Raw genomic sequence first — 14,940 nt, 5'->3', positions numbered from 1 at the left:
AAAGCCAAAAAGATAATAACTGCAATTTAAGAACTAGAAAAATAGACGAAAGGAAGCAATATCAACAAACAATAATAACAACAAGAAAAAAAAAATAACAACAATATACTAGAAAACCTAAGCATAAGATTATAGGAAAACAACATCTAATACTAGCAATTTAAGAACAAGACATCAGACTAACCCTAAAAATCATAGATACGGAATAGAAAAATGCTCGACTACCTACTAATCTTCTACCCTAATTCTCGACGTTCACACCATCAAAGGCCATGTCATTTGTAAGTTGAAGTCGTCGTATGTTCTGTTCTGCCTGATCATGTCTCCTCAGTACGTCTTTGGCCGCCCTTTACCTCTTCTCATATCCACCCAAACCAACCGCTCGCAACTCTTTGATGGGCATCTAAGCTTCTCCTCTTTATATGCCCGAACCATTTAAGCCTCGCTTCCTGCATCTTATCTTCTATGGGAGCCACACGCACCTATATCCCGATTATCCAACTTAGTATGCCCGAACATCCATCTCAACATTCTTATTTCTGCAACTTTCATATTCTGGATATGAGTGTTTTTGACTGACCAACCTTCTGCCCCATACAATATGGTCTAATCACCACTCCGTAAAACTTACATTTATTCTACATTTTATGTACAATTTTTATTAATTGTAACACTAAAAAGACCAAAGAGCTAAAGTCGCAACGTTTAATTGATTGAACGGGGAATGAACCTCATCAATAAAAATATAATGATCACTTACTAAACAAATAAACAAATTTATCCATAATTTTAGTTTTGAAAATAAAATTGATAAATTCGTGTATATTGTCTAAAGCAATAATAAAAAAATTATTACATCAAGGGAAAGGTGGGGTGGGGGTGGGGATAGGACACAGCAAATCATTCGAGTAAAAAGAAGAAGGGAAAGGAGTGTTATGAATATATTATATTATGGATGTTCATTTAGTACTCCGTTGTAAATAAGCTTCCTAAAGAAGTTTATCCATATGAGACTCCGCCATAAATACATTTATCTATTTAGTACTCTATTGGAAATAAGCCTCCTGAAGAAGCTTATCCTTTTGGTACTCCGTTATGGATAAATATTACCCATGATAGAAGATTATCTATATCTGGCACAACAGTTTAGAGTAGCAGCTTACAAACAGCTTACACAGCAGCTTGCAGCAGCAGCTTACAAGCAGCTTGCAGTAGCAGCTTATACAGCAGCTCGCAGTAGCAGCTTACACAGCAGCTTCCTCTCTTCTATAAATAGAGGAGAATTCAGTTTATTATGTATAGAAGTTTGAAGTTTGAATAATATATCAATTTCTCTCTATACTTGTCTTTACTTTACAGTCTTTATTTTATAACACGTTATCAGCACGAGACTCTGCCATCTCGAGAAAATACTTTGAAAGTATCAGAGGTACGAACTTTCTTTTTCTAAATAATGTCAAATCTTTCTAAACTTGAGTTTGTAGCCCTGGATATATCGGGCAAAAGCTACATGTCTTGGGTGCTTGATGCCGAAATTCATCTTGATGCGATGGGTCTGGCAAACACCATCAAAGATAAAAATCAGGCATCAAACCAAGACCGTGCCAAAGCAATGATATTCCTACGCCATCACCTTGATGAGGGCCTGAAAATGGAATATCTTACTGTTAAAGATCCAGTCATACTGTGGAGTAATTTGAAAGATAGATATGACCACCTGAAGATGGCCATTCTTCCACAGGCACGTTATGATTGGACTCATCTAAGATTACAAGATTTTAAATCTATCAGTGAGTATAATTCTACTATGTTCAGAATTATTTCCTAATTGAAACTATATGGTGATAATATTACTGATCATGATATGTTAGAGAAAACTTTCACCACTTTTCATGCCTCGAATATGCTCCTGCAGCAGCAATATTGAGAGATGGGATTCAAAAAGTATTCTGAACTTATCTCACATCTTCTTGTAGCCGAGCAACATAATGGGCTATTAATGAAAAATCATGAAAGCCGGCCTACTGGTTCTTGTCCATTCCCTGAAGTGAATGAGACGAACTTCCACCAAGCTAAACGTGGAAGAGGACGTGGCCCCAGTCGTGGTCATGGCCGTGGTCGGGGAGGAAACTCTAATCGTGGTAATAATAATGCACCAAAGAACCCTCCTCACCACCAGCAGTGGAAAAGAAAGGAACAAAAGCATGAAGCGGTGCAAGCAGCAAAGCCAGAAAATGCATGCTATAGATGTGGAGGAAAAGGGCACTGGTCACGTACATGCCGTACGCCAAAGCACCTGGTTGAGCTATATCAAGCTTCCCTAAAGAAGACAGAGAAAAATATTGAAGCAAATTTTATTTCTGAAGATAATTTAGACTTCATGCATTTGGATGCAGCTGATTACTTTGCACTCCTAGAAGGAGAAACAAGTCATGTGATCGGTAGTGAATCTGTAGAGATGTAAATATTTTAATTTTTGTTATTTGTAGTAGATAGTATAGTTATGTAATTGTTGTACATAAATAAAAGTTATAATGTTTACTATCATATTTATTTTGTTTATGTCATTTTGAAGAATATGGATAATCCTCAAATTATGTTTGGATCAAAGACCAATCATGAAGATATTTGTGTAGTTGATAGTGGAACAACTCATGCCATATTCAAAGATCAGAAATACTTTTCTTATTTGCATAAGGAAAAAGTAAATGTTTCTACAATTTCTGGTAATATAAGTTTGATCGAAGGCTCCGGAAGAGCTATTGTATTTTTGTCTAAGGGAACAAAATTTATTATCGACAATGCATTGTACTCCTCCAAGTCCCGAAGAAACTTGTTGAGTTTTATAGATATCCGCCGAAATGGGTATCATGTTGAGACAATAGATGAAATGAATGTGGAATATCTTTGTATTACAAAGAATATTTCTGGCCAGAAATGCATTGTAGAAAAGTTACCAACTTTATCTTCTGGCTTAAATTATTCAAAGATTAGTACAGTTGAAGCACACTCTATCGTAAACCAGAAGTTTACTGATTCAAATACTTTTGTGCTTTGGCATGGCCGTTTGGGCCATCCTGGATCAATAATGATGAGACGAATTACTGAAAATTCGAGTGGGCATCCATTAAAGAACTTGAAGATTCTTACAAATAATGAATTTTCTTGTGATGCTTGTTATCAAGGCAAAATGATCACTAGACCATCACCAATGAAGGTTGGCATTGAGTCCCCTACCTTCTTAGAACGTATACATGGGGATATATATGGACCTATTCACCCACCAAGTGGGTTGTTTAGATATTTTATGGTCCTAATAGATGCATCTTCAAGATGGTCTCATGTGTGCCTATTATCATCTCGCAACCTGGCGTTTGCAAAGTTATTAGCCCAAATAATTCGATTAAGGGCACAATTCCCAGATTATCCTATAAAGGCTATTTGCCGTGATAATGCTGGAGAATTCTCATCTCAAGCTTTTGATTATTATTGTCTATCAGTTGGGATAAAAGTTGAACATCTGGTAGCTTATGTTCATACTCAAAATGGCCTTGCAGAGTCATTTATTAAACGACTGCAATTGATAGCAAGACCACTACTTATAAAAATAAAATTGTCCACTACTGGTTGGGGTCATGCTATCTTGCACGCAACATCACTTATCCGTCTCAGACCAACACATTATAATAAATATTCTCCGTCATAATTAGTTTTTGGTCATGAACCAAATATTGCCCATCTACGAATTTTTGGATGTGTTGTATATGTGCCAGTAGCACCACCGCAGCGCAGTAAGATGGGCCGCCAAAGAAGGTTAGGAATATATATTAGGTTTGAATCACCCTCTATTATTCGCTATCTTAAACCATTGACAGGAGATTTATTTACTGCTCGATTTGCAGATTGTCGATTTGATGAAACAAATTTCCCACAATTAGGGGGAGAGAAAAAGGAAATCAAAAGAGAAATTGTGTGGAAAGTTTCATCATTATCTCACTTTGATCCACGTACCCCTATATGTAATCAGGAGGTCCAGAAGATCATCCATTTACAGAATATAGCAAATCAAATGCCAGACGCATTTACTGATTTGAAAAGGATAACTAAGTCACATATCCCTGCAGAGAATGTGCCTATTCGAATTGATGTCCCAGCAGGACCATCTATTAGCATGAGAGCTAGTGAACCTAAAGCACGCCTGAAGCGTGGTAGGCCTATGGGTTCTAAGGATCGAAATCCTAAAAAAAGAAAATCGACAAATGATCAAAATGATATTATGAAGGGATCTCCTGAAGAGACCCAAGATCTGATTAGTTATGAGATTCCTGAAGAAATCAATAAACTCGAGACTCAAGTGAGCGAAGAACTTTTAATAAGTTCTACTGGTGATGGGATTAATTTAAATCGATCTGAAATAGTGGTGGATAATATTTTTGCATATAATGTTGCACTTAACATTATGCAAGATAGTGAGGATTTTGAACCCCGATCTGTCGAAGAATGTCAACAAAGATCTGATTGGCCAAAATGGCAAGGGGCAATTCAATCAGAATTGAACGCACTTGCTAAAAGAGAGGTCTTTGGACCAGTAGTCCAAACACCTGCTAGTATAAAATCAGTCGGTCATAAATGGGTTTTTGTGCGAAAAAGGAATGAGCAAAATAAAGTTGAAAGATACAAGGCTCGCCTTGTCGCACAAGGATTCTCACAACGACCTGGAGTCGATTATGAAGAAACATATTCACCCGTTATGGATGCCATAACATTTCGATATCTCATCAGTTTAGCCTTACATGAAAGGCTAGAAATACATATGATGGATGTGGTTACAGCTTATCTGTACGGGTCACTTGATAATGAGATTTACATGAAAATCCCTGAAGGATTTAAAATGCCTGAAGCATATTCAAAATCTCGGAAAATGTACTCAATCAGATTACAAAGATCTTTGTACGGTTTAAAACAATCTGGGCGCATGTGATATAATAGCCTCAGTGAATATTTGTTGAAAGAGGGTTACATAAATGATGTCATTTGTCCATGTATTTTTATAAAGAAAATGGCATTAGAATTTGTTATACTTGCTGTTTATGTTGATGACATAAATCTTGTTGGAACTCCAGAAGAGCTCTAAAAGGCAATTGAATATCTTAAGAAAGAATTTGAGATGAAAGATCTTGGAAAGACAAAACTTTGTCTTGGACTGCAAATTGAATATTTAGCAAATGGGATCTTTATGCATCAATCTGCCTATACAGAAAGGGTCTTAAAACGCTTTTACATGGACAAAACGCACCCATTGAGTACACCAATAGTTGTTCGATCACTTGAAGTGAATAAAGACCCGTTCCGACCTCCAGAAGAGGATGAGGAACTCCTAGGTCCTGAAACACCCTATCTCAGTGCAATTGGTGTACTTATGTATCTTGCTAATGCTACAAGGCCTGACATAGCATTTTCTGTTAATTTACTAGCAAGATATAGCTTTTCTCCCACACGGAGACATTGGAATGGGATTAAGCATATATTGCGATATTTAAAGGGAACTCTTGATATGGGTTTGTTTTATGCTAACAAAGATAGTGCAGATCTTGTTGGTTATGCAGATGCAGGTTATTTATCTGATCCCCATAAAGCTAGATCTCAAACAGGGTACGTGTTTACATGTGGAGGTACTATAATATCATAGCGCTCCACAAAATAATCTATTATTGCTACTTCTTCAAATCATGCTAAAATAATAGCTATTCATGAAGCAAGTAGGGAATGCGTATGGTTGAGATCAATAATTCATTTTATTCGAGAAAAATATGATTTTGAATGTGAGAAAAGATCCACAATTTTATATGAAGACAATGCTGCATGCATAGCCCAATTGAAGAGAGAATTTATAAAAGGAGATAGAACGAAGCACATTTCACCAAAATTATTCTACACACACGATCTTCAGAAAAATGGTGACATTGATATGCAACAAATCCGTTCAAGTGACAATCCGGCAAATTTATTCACCAAATCTTTACCAACTTTAACTTTTGAGAAGATGGTATACATGATTGGAATGCAGAGACTTAAATATTTGAAACAAGGTTTTCATCAGGGGGAGTAAAATACGCGATGTACTCTTTTTTTCCTTATTAAGGTTTTTTCTCACAGGGTTTTCCTTATAAGGTTTTTAATGAGGCAGCTAGCAATGCGTATTACTAAATATGTGTACTCTTTTTCCTTCACTAGGATTTTTTTCCACGGGATTTTTTCTAGTAAGGTTTTAACGAGGCACATTATCTTTTAATGAACATCCAAGGGGGAGTGTTATCAATATATTATATTATGGATGTTCATTTAGTACTCCGTTGTAAATAAGCTTCCTCAAGAAGTTTATCCATATGAGACTCCGCCATAAATACATTTATCTATTTAGTACTCTATTGGAAATAAGTCTCCTGAAGAAGCTTATCCTTTCGGTACCCCGTTATGGATAAATATTACCCATGATAGAAGATTATCTATATCTGGCACAACAGTTTAGAGCAGCAGCTTACAAACAGCTTACACAGCAGCTTGCAGTAGCAGCTTACACAACAGCTTTCTCTCTTCTATAAATAGAGAAGAATTCAGTTCATTATGTACAGAAGTTTGAAGTTTGAATAATATATCAGTTTCTCTCTATACTTGTCTTCACTTTACAGTATTTATTTTATAACATAGTGGATTTTTTCCCAACTTTGTTTGCAAATTAATAGACTCGGTTTTATCTCAAACGATACTAATTTTTTATAAATAAAAAACTACTGTAATGCAATAATTCAATTAGACAATTGAATTAAATTATAATTAATATAAAAGAAAAGGAACTTTTGTTTTTTCAAATAATCGTCAGCTTATAGCTCTTTATTTTTATCCAATGTTATCATTATCATTTAATCGAAACTATACCAAAAAACAAAGAATAAACTAAAAGTAAATCTAAACCCGACCCGGAGCAAAATATAAATGGAGCAGAGTTGCGTGTTCTACTTTTCCCTCACAAACCCGATTAGCAAAAATCTCCCCGCCGCAATGGGTTCATCCGGCAACCGTAGCAAGAAGAAATCGTCCATGTCTGGCCGACGATATTCCGACGATTCGGAATCCCCTGCCACAGATTCCGATTCAATTTCTCACTCCGACTCCGACTCATCTCCGCCGACTAGCAGTCGCCGCCGCCGAAGCAAAAGCCGAAGTCACAGTCGCAGATCGAGAGCTCATGAATATTCCGACGAAGAGAGCAGCGACAATGACGAGCGAGAGAAGAAGAAGAGGAAAATCACTGAAGAAGAAATCGCTTTATATATGGCTAAAAAAGCACAGAAAAAAGCTATGAAAGTAGCGAAGAAGTTGAAACAACAGACAGTTTCTGGCTATTCAAACGATTCAAATCCATTCGGTGATTCAAATCTGAACGAGAAATTCGTGTGGAGGAAGAAAATCGAACGAGACGTCACACGTGGCGTGCCGCTTGATACCTTCTCGATGAAGGCAGAGAAGCAAAGGCAGAAAGAACGAATGGCCGAAATCGAAAAGGTTAAAAAAAGGAGAGAAGAACGAGCAATGGAAAAAGCCCAACGAGAAGAGGAACTACAGTTGTTAGCTAGAGAACGGGCCCGGGCCGAGTTTCAGGACTGGGAGAAGAAGGAAGAAGAGTTTCATTTTGATCAGAGTAAAGTTCGGACTGAAATTCGCCTCCGTCAGGGTCGGGTTAAGCCCATTGATGTTCTTATAAAGCAGTTAGAACCTTCTGGAGACTTCGATGTGGAAATAGATGAACCTTATGTTGTGTTTAAAGGTTTAGGTATAAAAGAAATGGAAGAACTTGAGGAGGATATAAAATTGCATATCGACTTAGATAGGGAAACACCGATGCATATACAGTATTGGGAGGCGCTTTTGGTGGTGTGTAATTGGGAATTAGCTGAAGCTAGGAAAAGGGAAGCTATGGATAAAGCGCGAGTGCGCGGAGAGGAATTACCACCTGAATTGCTTGCAGAAGAGAGGGGGTTGCATTCGAGTATCGAAGCAGATGTTAAGTCTTTGTTACAAGGTAAAGGGTATGGTGAGTTAGAGGCGATGCAGTCGCAGATTGAGTCGCAAATGCGATCTGGTACTGCTAAGGTTGTAGAGTACTGGGAAGCTGTTCTTAAGCGGCTTCAGATTTTTAAGGCAAAGGCTTGTTTGAGGGAAATTCACGCAAAAATGCTGCGCAAACATCTTGAGCATCTTGAGAAACCATTGGAGAGTCGCGATGTAGAGGTGGAAGAAGAGACATTGAGGACTAATGAGGAAGATATGGAGCATGATCAAGACGAGGTTAGAGCTATGTCTCCGGAGCTCTTCTTGAATGAGGAGGCTAAGGAGAAGGAGGTGGAGGAAGAGGAAGAAGATGATGATGAAGAGGCTGGTTCTTATTCGCCTGTGTTAATGCACGGTGATGACAAAGAAGAAGCAGTTGATCCTGAAGAAGACAGGGCAATACTTGAGAGGAAACGTATGGCTGTTTTGGAAGAGAGACGTGCACAAGATAAGGTTTTGACACCAACTCCCGCAGAAGACAACAACTTTGAGAAGAAAGCATTTAAATCTATGGGAGTGATGGAGGAAGGGGATGCAGTATTTGGCTCAAACGACGAAATTAATCTTGATTCACAGGTGTACTGGTGGCACGACAAGTATAGGCCGAGGAAGCCGAAGTATTTCAACCGTGTTCATACTGGTTATGAATGGAACAAGTATAATCAAACTCATTATGATCACGATAACCCCCCTCCTAAGATTGTGCAGGGATACAAATTCAATATCTTTTATCCTGATCTCGTTGACAAAGCAAAAGCTCCAACTTATGTCATAGAGAAAGATGGAGACAGTGCTGATACTTGCATCATAAAGTTCCATGCTGGCCCTCCTTATGAGGATATAGCTTTTCGAATTGTTAACAGGGAATGGGAGTACTCTCATAAAAAGGGGTTCAAGTGCATATTCGATCGAGGAATTCTGCATCTGTATTTTAACTTCAAGCGTCACAGATACCGTCGTTGATGGGCTTCAAGAAGTAAACAGTTTGTTGCAAGGTTCAGCTTTATGAATTTCTTGTTTATGTACTTTTTAGGCCAGTTTATATGTGATTTGATTCATGAAGAATTTTGTAAACTGGCCATAATGTGTGTAATCCAAAGCTGAGGGCTCTTCTGATTAACTTATGCTAATAGTAAGTGAAGTCACTGTTGCCTGGCAACCTTATAAGGTTAGCCCTTTCAGTCTTCCTCAAGTTTCTTCGCATGCTCTGTAACTTACATTAAGCTAATGATTTCTATTTCCTCCAATAGTTTGAGCTGCATCTGGTAAATTAAGAGAGATATGAATGTCTGGAGATGAACTATCGGAATTTACAATTGCTTAGACCCTTTATTTTGGCATTGGAATGTTTAAAGAATATGTATTTATAATGTGGTGTTTCATATTGAGTTAACACTGTTTGCTCGAATTGCACTAAGATGCACATAAATCTAATGGAGAACCTTCATGGGATATCTGCAAAATAGAGCAGCCTATGGAGATTCCAAAGGTAATTCTAGATTTTATAGTTCTCAGGTTGAATTGTGCTTTTGATATGTCTAAGTGCCCCTTTAGAGATGGATCATTCCTACTTGATTGTTTCCTTGAAGGTCTATGTTCCTTGAATAGGAAAAGCAGCAAAGTCTTATGCCTTCATTTTTCGTTACTTGGTTGTGCATCTGAACATTCAATCTCTCTAAATTTTCAATTTTCAAAACCCTAAATTAATACTTCCTCCGTTTCAATTTATGTGAACTCATTTGACTCGGCACGGAGTTTAAGAAAAGAGAGAAGACTTTTAAACTTGTGGTGTAAAATGAGACACATATATTTTGTGTGGCTATAAATCATTGCATAAAGGTAAATTGTTTCCAAATAAGGAAATGAGTCATTCTTTTTGGCACGGACTAAAAAGGAAATAGGTTCACATAAATTGAAACGGAGGGAGTATGATTTTCAAACTCAAATTTGAAATCCTATTTTTCAAACCCCAGTTTCACTGTAAATACTGGTTATTTATTACAGCTTAACCACGGTCGAACCGGGTGAAAATTCCAGACTATCTACTCTCTCTAAAAATCCCAGTTTTTAACCTCTCTCAATCCTTGTATGGTTCGATCTTGTTTGAGGAGGAGTAAATCTGAAACGGCCTCTCAGAGCCCAGATCAATGCTTTGAAGTAGGTTAGATCTAAACCTCTATATTTCTGTTTTTGTCCATTTACAGTTTACCCTATTTGCCATGTTATAGTTGATTTTTGGGTACTGATTGAAGGCTCTGTGTTTGATATAGCATATTAGAAATCATGTTCTTTAGGGAAGTTACTATGTTGGCTGTGTATTAATAAAAAACGTGAATGGCAAATGTTTATCAAACTGTTTATGTATGATTGGGATCCGTTAATGGTAGATGTTGTGAAAATAAATATTGGTCATGCTTCTTTTTGATGCCGCCTAAATGCCAGTCACAAATCTTTGTTGCCTTAGAGTTCATGCTACTTAGGTTCTTTTTTTGCGCATCTTAAGAAATCTCATAACAATGAGGGCCAATGAATGTCCTTATTCTGATTATATGTCTTATGCTTGAAAATTGTCTTAGAGAGCATATATCTAGCCCCTTCTTTTCTTAGTGCAGAAATGATGACTGTTTATCTATGGACGACGTTAGGCACGTCTTATGTGATACTGTAGAAACTGTGATTTCGTTTCATTCAAAATTTGGTAATCAAACCAACAGGATAGTTATTTATCTGTTTGATGTGTGTTGATACACGTAATTTTCCATGTTTGTCAAAAACCCTACTCTAGAAAGTTTATGGCTAAAGCATGATTAGGCTATTTTCTATGGTTAGTAAAGTCTGTTAAAATCAGAATGCTTGTTGATATCTTGAATAGACTTTCTGGACTGGATAATATTCTGTTTAGATCATAAGTTAGAAATTTCAGCACTCTACCATTAGCTCGATTGAGTGTTCTGAAGTGCTATTTACGTGGTGAGATTTGGACTAGATTTATTTCGTTTTCCCTTAGGATCCATGTCTTTAGGAATTATTCCATCTGTTCTTAGTTGAATATATATTGGTTTGATGGAGCATGTGGATACAAACCAAAGTCTCAAGCTATATCAGAAGTCAGGTTTTAAGCTTAAAGTTTGCTGTTAGAACCTACATATTTATTGTGAAAATAAAAGCCTCCTTTATTCTTTCTCTTGAATATTTAGAAGATTATTTTTTAATGTTAATTAGTAATTTAAAACAAGTTTGTGAGTTATGTCCCAAATTTTATTTAAGCAAGTAGCTTACTCCCCTGAGCGTTACAATGTTAAATGACTAATATGTTAAGGTGGACTTTCTGGAAATATGTTACAAGTATTATATACCTTTATTATTTTTTCTATCATTGAACCTATTGTGTGATTTTCATACAGACTATGTATGTTTCAGATTAGGTAACCTTCTTCCCTCTTTCCTTTTCTTCTTTCTTGCGTGTACACTTAAGGAGCAAAACGGAGTCTTTATACAAGACGCACCCTTGCTCTAAACCGCTCCCCTTCAACCTTCTCTTCTGAAATTTTATCGGCACAGCAAAACCAAAAGAAAAAGAGGAGAAGAAAAGCAGTGGGCGCTTTATTTTGTTTATCTAGATTTTTTTTTTTGACGAAGTGAGGGAATTTCATTAAATGGCATCAAGAAGATGCATAGCAAAAATTACAACATAAAGGTATTGTCTGCTCATATAGAAAAACTTACAGGACAGCTAAGGAGCAGACAAAATCCAGAAATAGTTCAACACTAGTTACAGGGGTCTGATTGAACCAACTAAGTAAGTTAATTAAACAAGTGGCTTTAAGAGTGTTGTTGGGAGTTAAGATCCCATCAAAACATTTACGGTTCCTTTCATTCCAAATACTCCAAAAAATAGCACCAAGTACCATTGACCAAGTCTTTTTGATGGATTTCCCAACTCTCCAAGAACACTATAACACCCCGGAATTTTTTGCCGAAGTATTTAAGTATAAAGCCCAGTAAAATTTCGCAAATGAATTTAAGGTTACGTGGTGCCGGAGTAGGTATACGTGTTTGAGGATTTTTGAAATTCTTTGCGGCGAGATTGCGAGCCGCGGCTCGGACTTTTTGGGTTGAACAATGCATCGGAATGTAAAAAAAAATTTTTGGCGGAAAAGCGCGTTTCTGCGGTCCATTATGCGACCGCAGAACCACTCTGCGGGCCGCAGAAGTGAGCAGAAGAGGGTCAGTCTGGAAGCAATTATGCAGTCGACTATGCGACCGCATAACTGTTATGCGGTGCATTATGCGACCGCATAATAGTTATGCAGACCGCATAGTGACCGCAGACATAGATAAATTTTTGGTCGTTTTGGTTAGCAACTATGCGACCGATATGCGGTTCGCATATTGATTATGCGATCGCAGAACCTATTCCGGAGCTCCATTTTTAAGTTTTTAAAACCCGACCCTACTTCGTTAAATACACGCAAAGGGTCATTTTTGAGCAAAAATTCTGATGTTTTAGAGAGAAGGGAGAATGTTTTAGAGAGAGAGGAAACCCTAGGCTAATTATTCATCAAGTCTTGCTCAAATCTTGGAAGATTAACAAGGAAAACCCACAAGTTCTTCATCTAAGAGGTAAGGTTCCATACCCTAGTTTTCAATTTTGAATTTGGGTAGAAGATGGTTGATTAGGAGTATGATTCATGGGTATGAGAGTATTATTTATACATGAATGTACCAATAAAAATTGTGGAAAGATTGTTGAGCTTAAATAAGTAAGGATTGGGTTGTGGAGCGGAGGAAATCTTGTAGAAGGACCTTGTGGTTAAATTTGCACACCTAGTGTTTGATAAAATGCTCAAATGAGCTGAGACCATGAATATCTTTCTAATTATGGTTCAATTTTGTTATGTCTCAAAATAGATTGGGATTACTAGAATTTTCGGAACGTTGTAGTAATTTAAGGAAAACTCAATTGAGGTATGTTGGCTAAACCTTTCTCCTAGAATTGAATCCCATGGTATCCATGTAATCTATGTAAGTCTCGAATTGTTCATTATGAAAGTGGCTATTTCGAATAAACTTGTGTGGAAAGATATATGTTCAATGGGTATCCCAAAGTACCTTTATCATGTTATGTTGTCATTTGAGATTACGTTCAAAGTATGGGCTGTGCGTTAATAGTATTGCGACTTCAAGTCAAGTTCAAATGAAGGATATTATGCCAAATTTTGTGAAAAATCTCTATGTGCCTAAGACTCTTAATTGCTCACATGATTACTAAAAATATTGATTTATAATACCTTGTTGTTGTTGTTGTTGATGATGATGATGTTTAAAAGTGAAAAGGGTGAGTATGGAACACTAAATGTGGCCATCATGCCCAGAATGAGAATTACATATGTGGCTAATAGTGCCAATGAAATGAAAGAATGTGTGAACATTATGAGATGAGTTTTATCTCCTTTACATGATAATGTCATTAAGGTCCTATGACTATCCGTGGCTAGTACAAGTAAGCGATAGTATGAACATAAATTGTGATCATTTTCCAAAACGAGAATAATGAATGAAACCCTATGGACGGTCTATGAAACACATAGGTATATTGAAATTCTGTGGACGGTCTGTGAAACGCATAGGTATATTGTGTTATGAAATCCTTTGGACGGTCTATGAAACACATAAGTATATTGTGATATGAAATCCTGTGGACGGTCTATGAAACGCATAGATATATTATGATATGAAATCCTGTGGACGGTCTATGAAACACATAGATATATTGTGATATGAAATCCTGTGGACGGTCTATGAAACACATAGGTATATTGTGTTATGAAATCCTATGGACGGTCTATGAAACACATAAGTATATTGTGATATGAAATCCTGTGGACGGTCTATGAAACACATAGATATATTGTGATATGAAATCCTGTGGACGGTCTATGAAACACATAGGTATATTGTGTTATGAAATCTTGTGGATGGTCTATAAAACACATAGGTGCATTGTGTATGAGAAGTATAGGTGCCGGTATGAATAAATACTATGGACGGTCTATGAAACGCATAAGTGTATAATATGATATGTGAACACTAAGGACGGTCTAATGAGACACATTATTAATGCAGACAATAGGTGCCACTTTCGTTGTCCTTGTTTGTTCAGGTTGTTTCAATTACATTATATTAAGTGTTCCACATACAGATCATATGTGCATTCTATTTTGAAAGAGGATTTCTAGCTATACATACTAGTGCTATTCGACAATACTAACGTCCCTTTTGCCGGGGGCGCTGTATCTTTAATGGATACAGGTGGTTCTACAGCAAGTGGCATTGATCAGTGATAGCAGTACACTCTTTTCAGCTGATTTGGTGAGCCCCACTTTATTTCGGGGTCATGTATTGTCATGACCCCAAATTTTCTCCGTAGGATGTCGTGATGGCACCTAGTCTCTAATATTAGGTAAGCCTATCAATGCAGAATAAAAATAGAAATATAAAATTTTTACATAATTACAACTCCCAAAACCCGATAGAAATAAGTCACAAGCTTTTAAGAATTTTATCCTCAATGTCTATATATCAAGGTCTAAAGAAAAATAAGGAAGCAACATAATAATGATAGAAGGGGACTCCGGAGTCTGCGGGCGCTGGCAGATATACCTCGAAGGCTCCGTGCACATGTAACTCACTGAAGTCGGGGATGGTAAGGAGTAATTAGATCTGCACAAAAAGATGTGCAAAAGTATAGTATGAGTACACCACAATGGTACCCTGTAAGTGCCAAGCCTAACCTCGGTAGAGTAGTGACGAGGTCAGGTCAGGCCCTAC

The 14,940-nt window shown here is 37.1% G+C and overlaps 1 protein-coding gene across 1 annotated transcript; it reads left to right on the top strand.

The window, feature by feature from the left end:
- Positions 1-6,941: 6,941 nt before the first annotated feature.
- On the top strand, positions 6,942-9,356 carry LOC107793315 (splicing factor Cactin-like). The gene has a single exon (XM_016615645.2). The coding sequence runs from the start codon at positions 6,994-6,996 to the stop codon at positions 9,070-9,072; it is 2,079 nt and encodes a 692-aa protein (XP_016471131.2). The 5' UTR covers positions 6,942-6,993; the 3' UTR covers positions 9,073-9,356.
- Positions 9,357-14,940: the final 5,584 nt, after the last annotated feature.

The sequence above is a fragment of the Nicotiana tabacum genome, chromosome 12 (assembly GCF_000715075.1).
Source record: "Nicotiana tabacum cultivar K326 chromosome 12, ASM71507v2, whole genome shotgun sequence".
NCBI lineage: Eukaryota > Viridiplantae > Streptophyta > Magnoliopsida > Solanales > Solanaceae > Nicotiana > Nicotiana tabacum.
The sequence above is the reverse complement of the archived record's forward strand: the minus strand, read 5'-3'. Positions and strand labels throughout refer to the sequence as shown.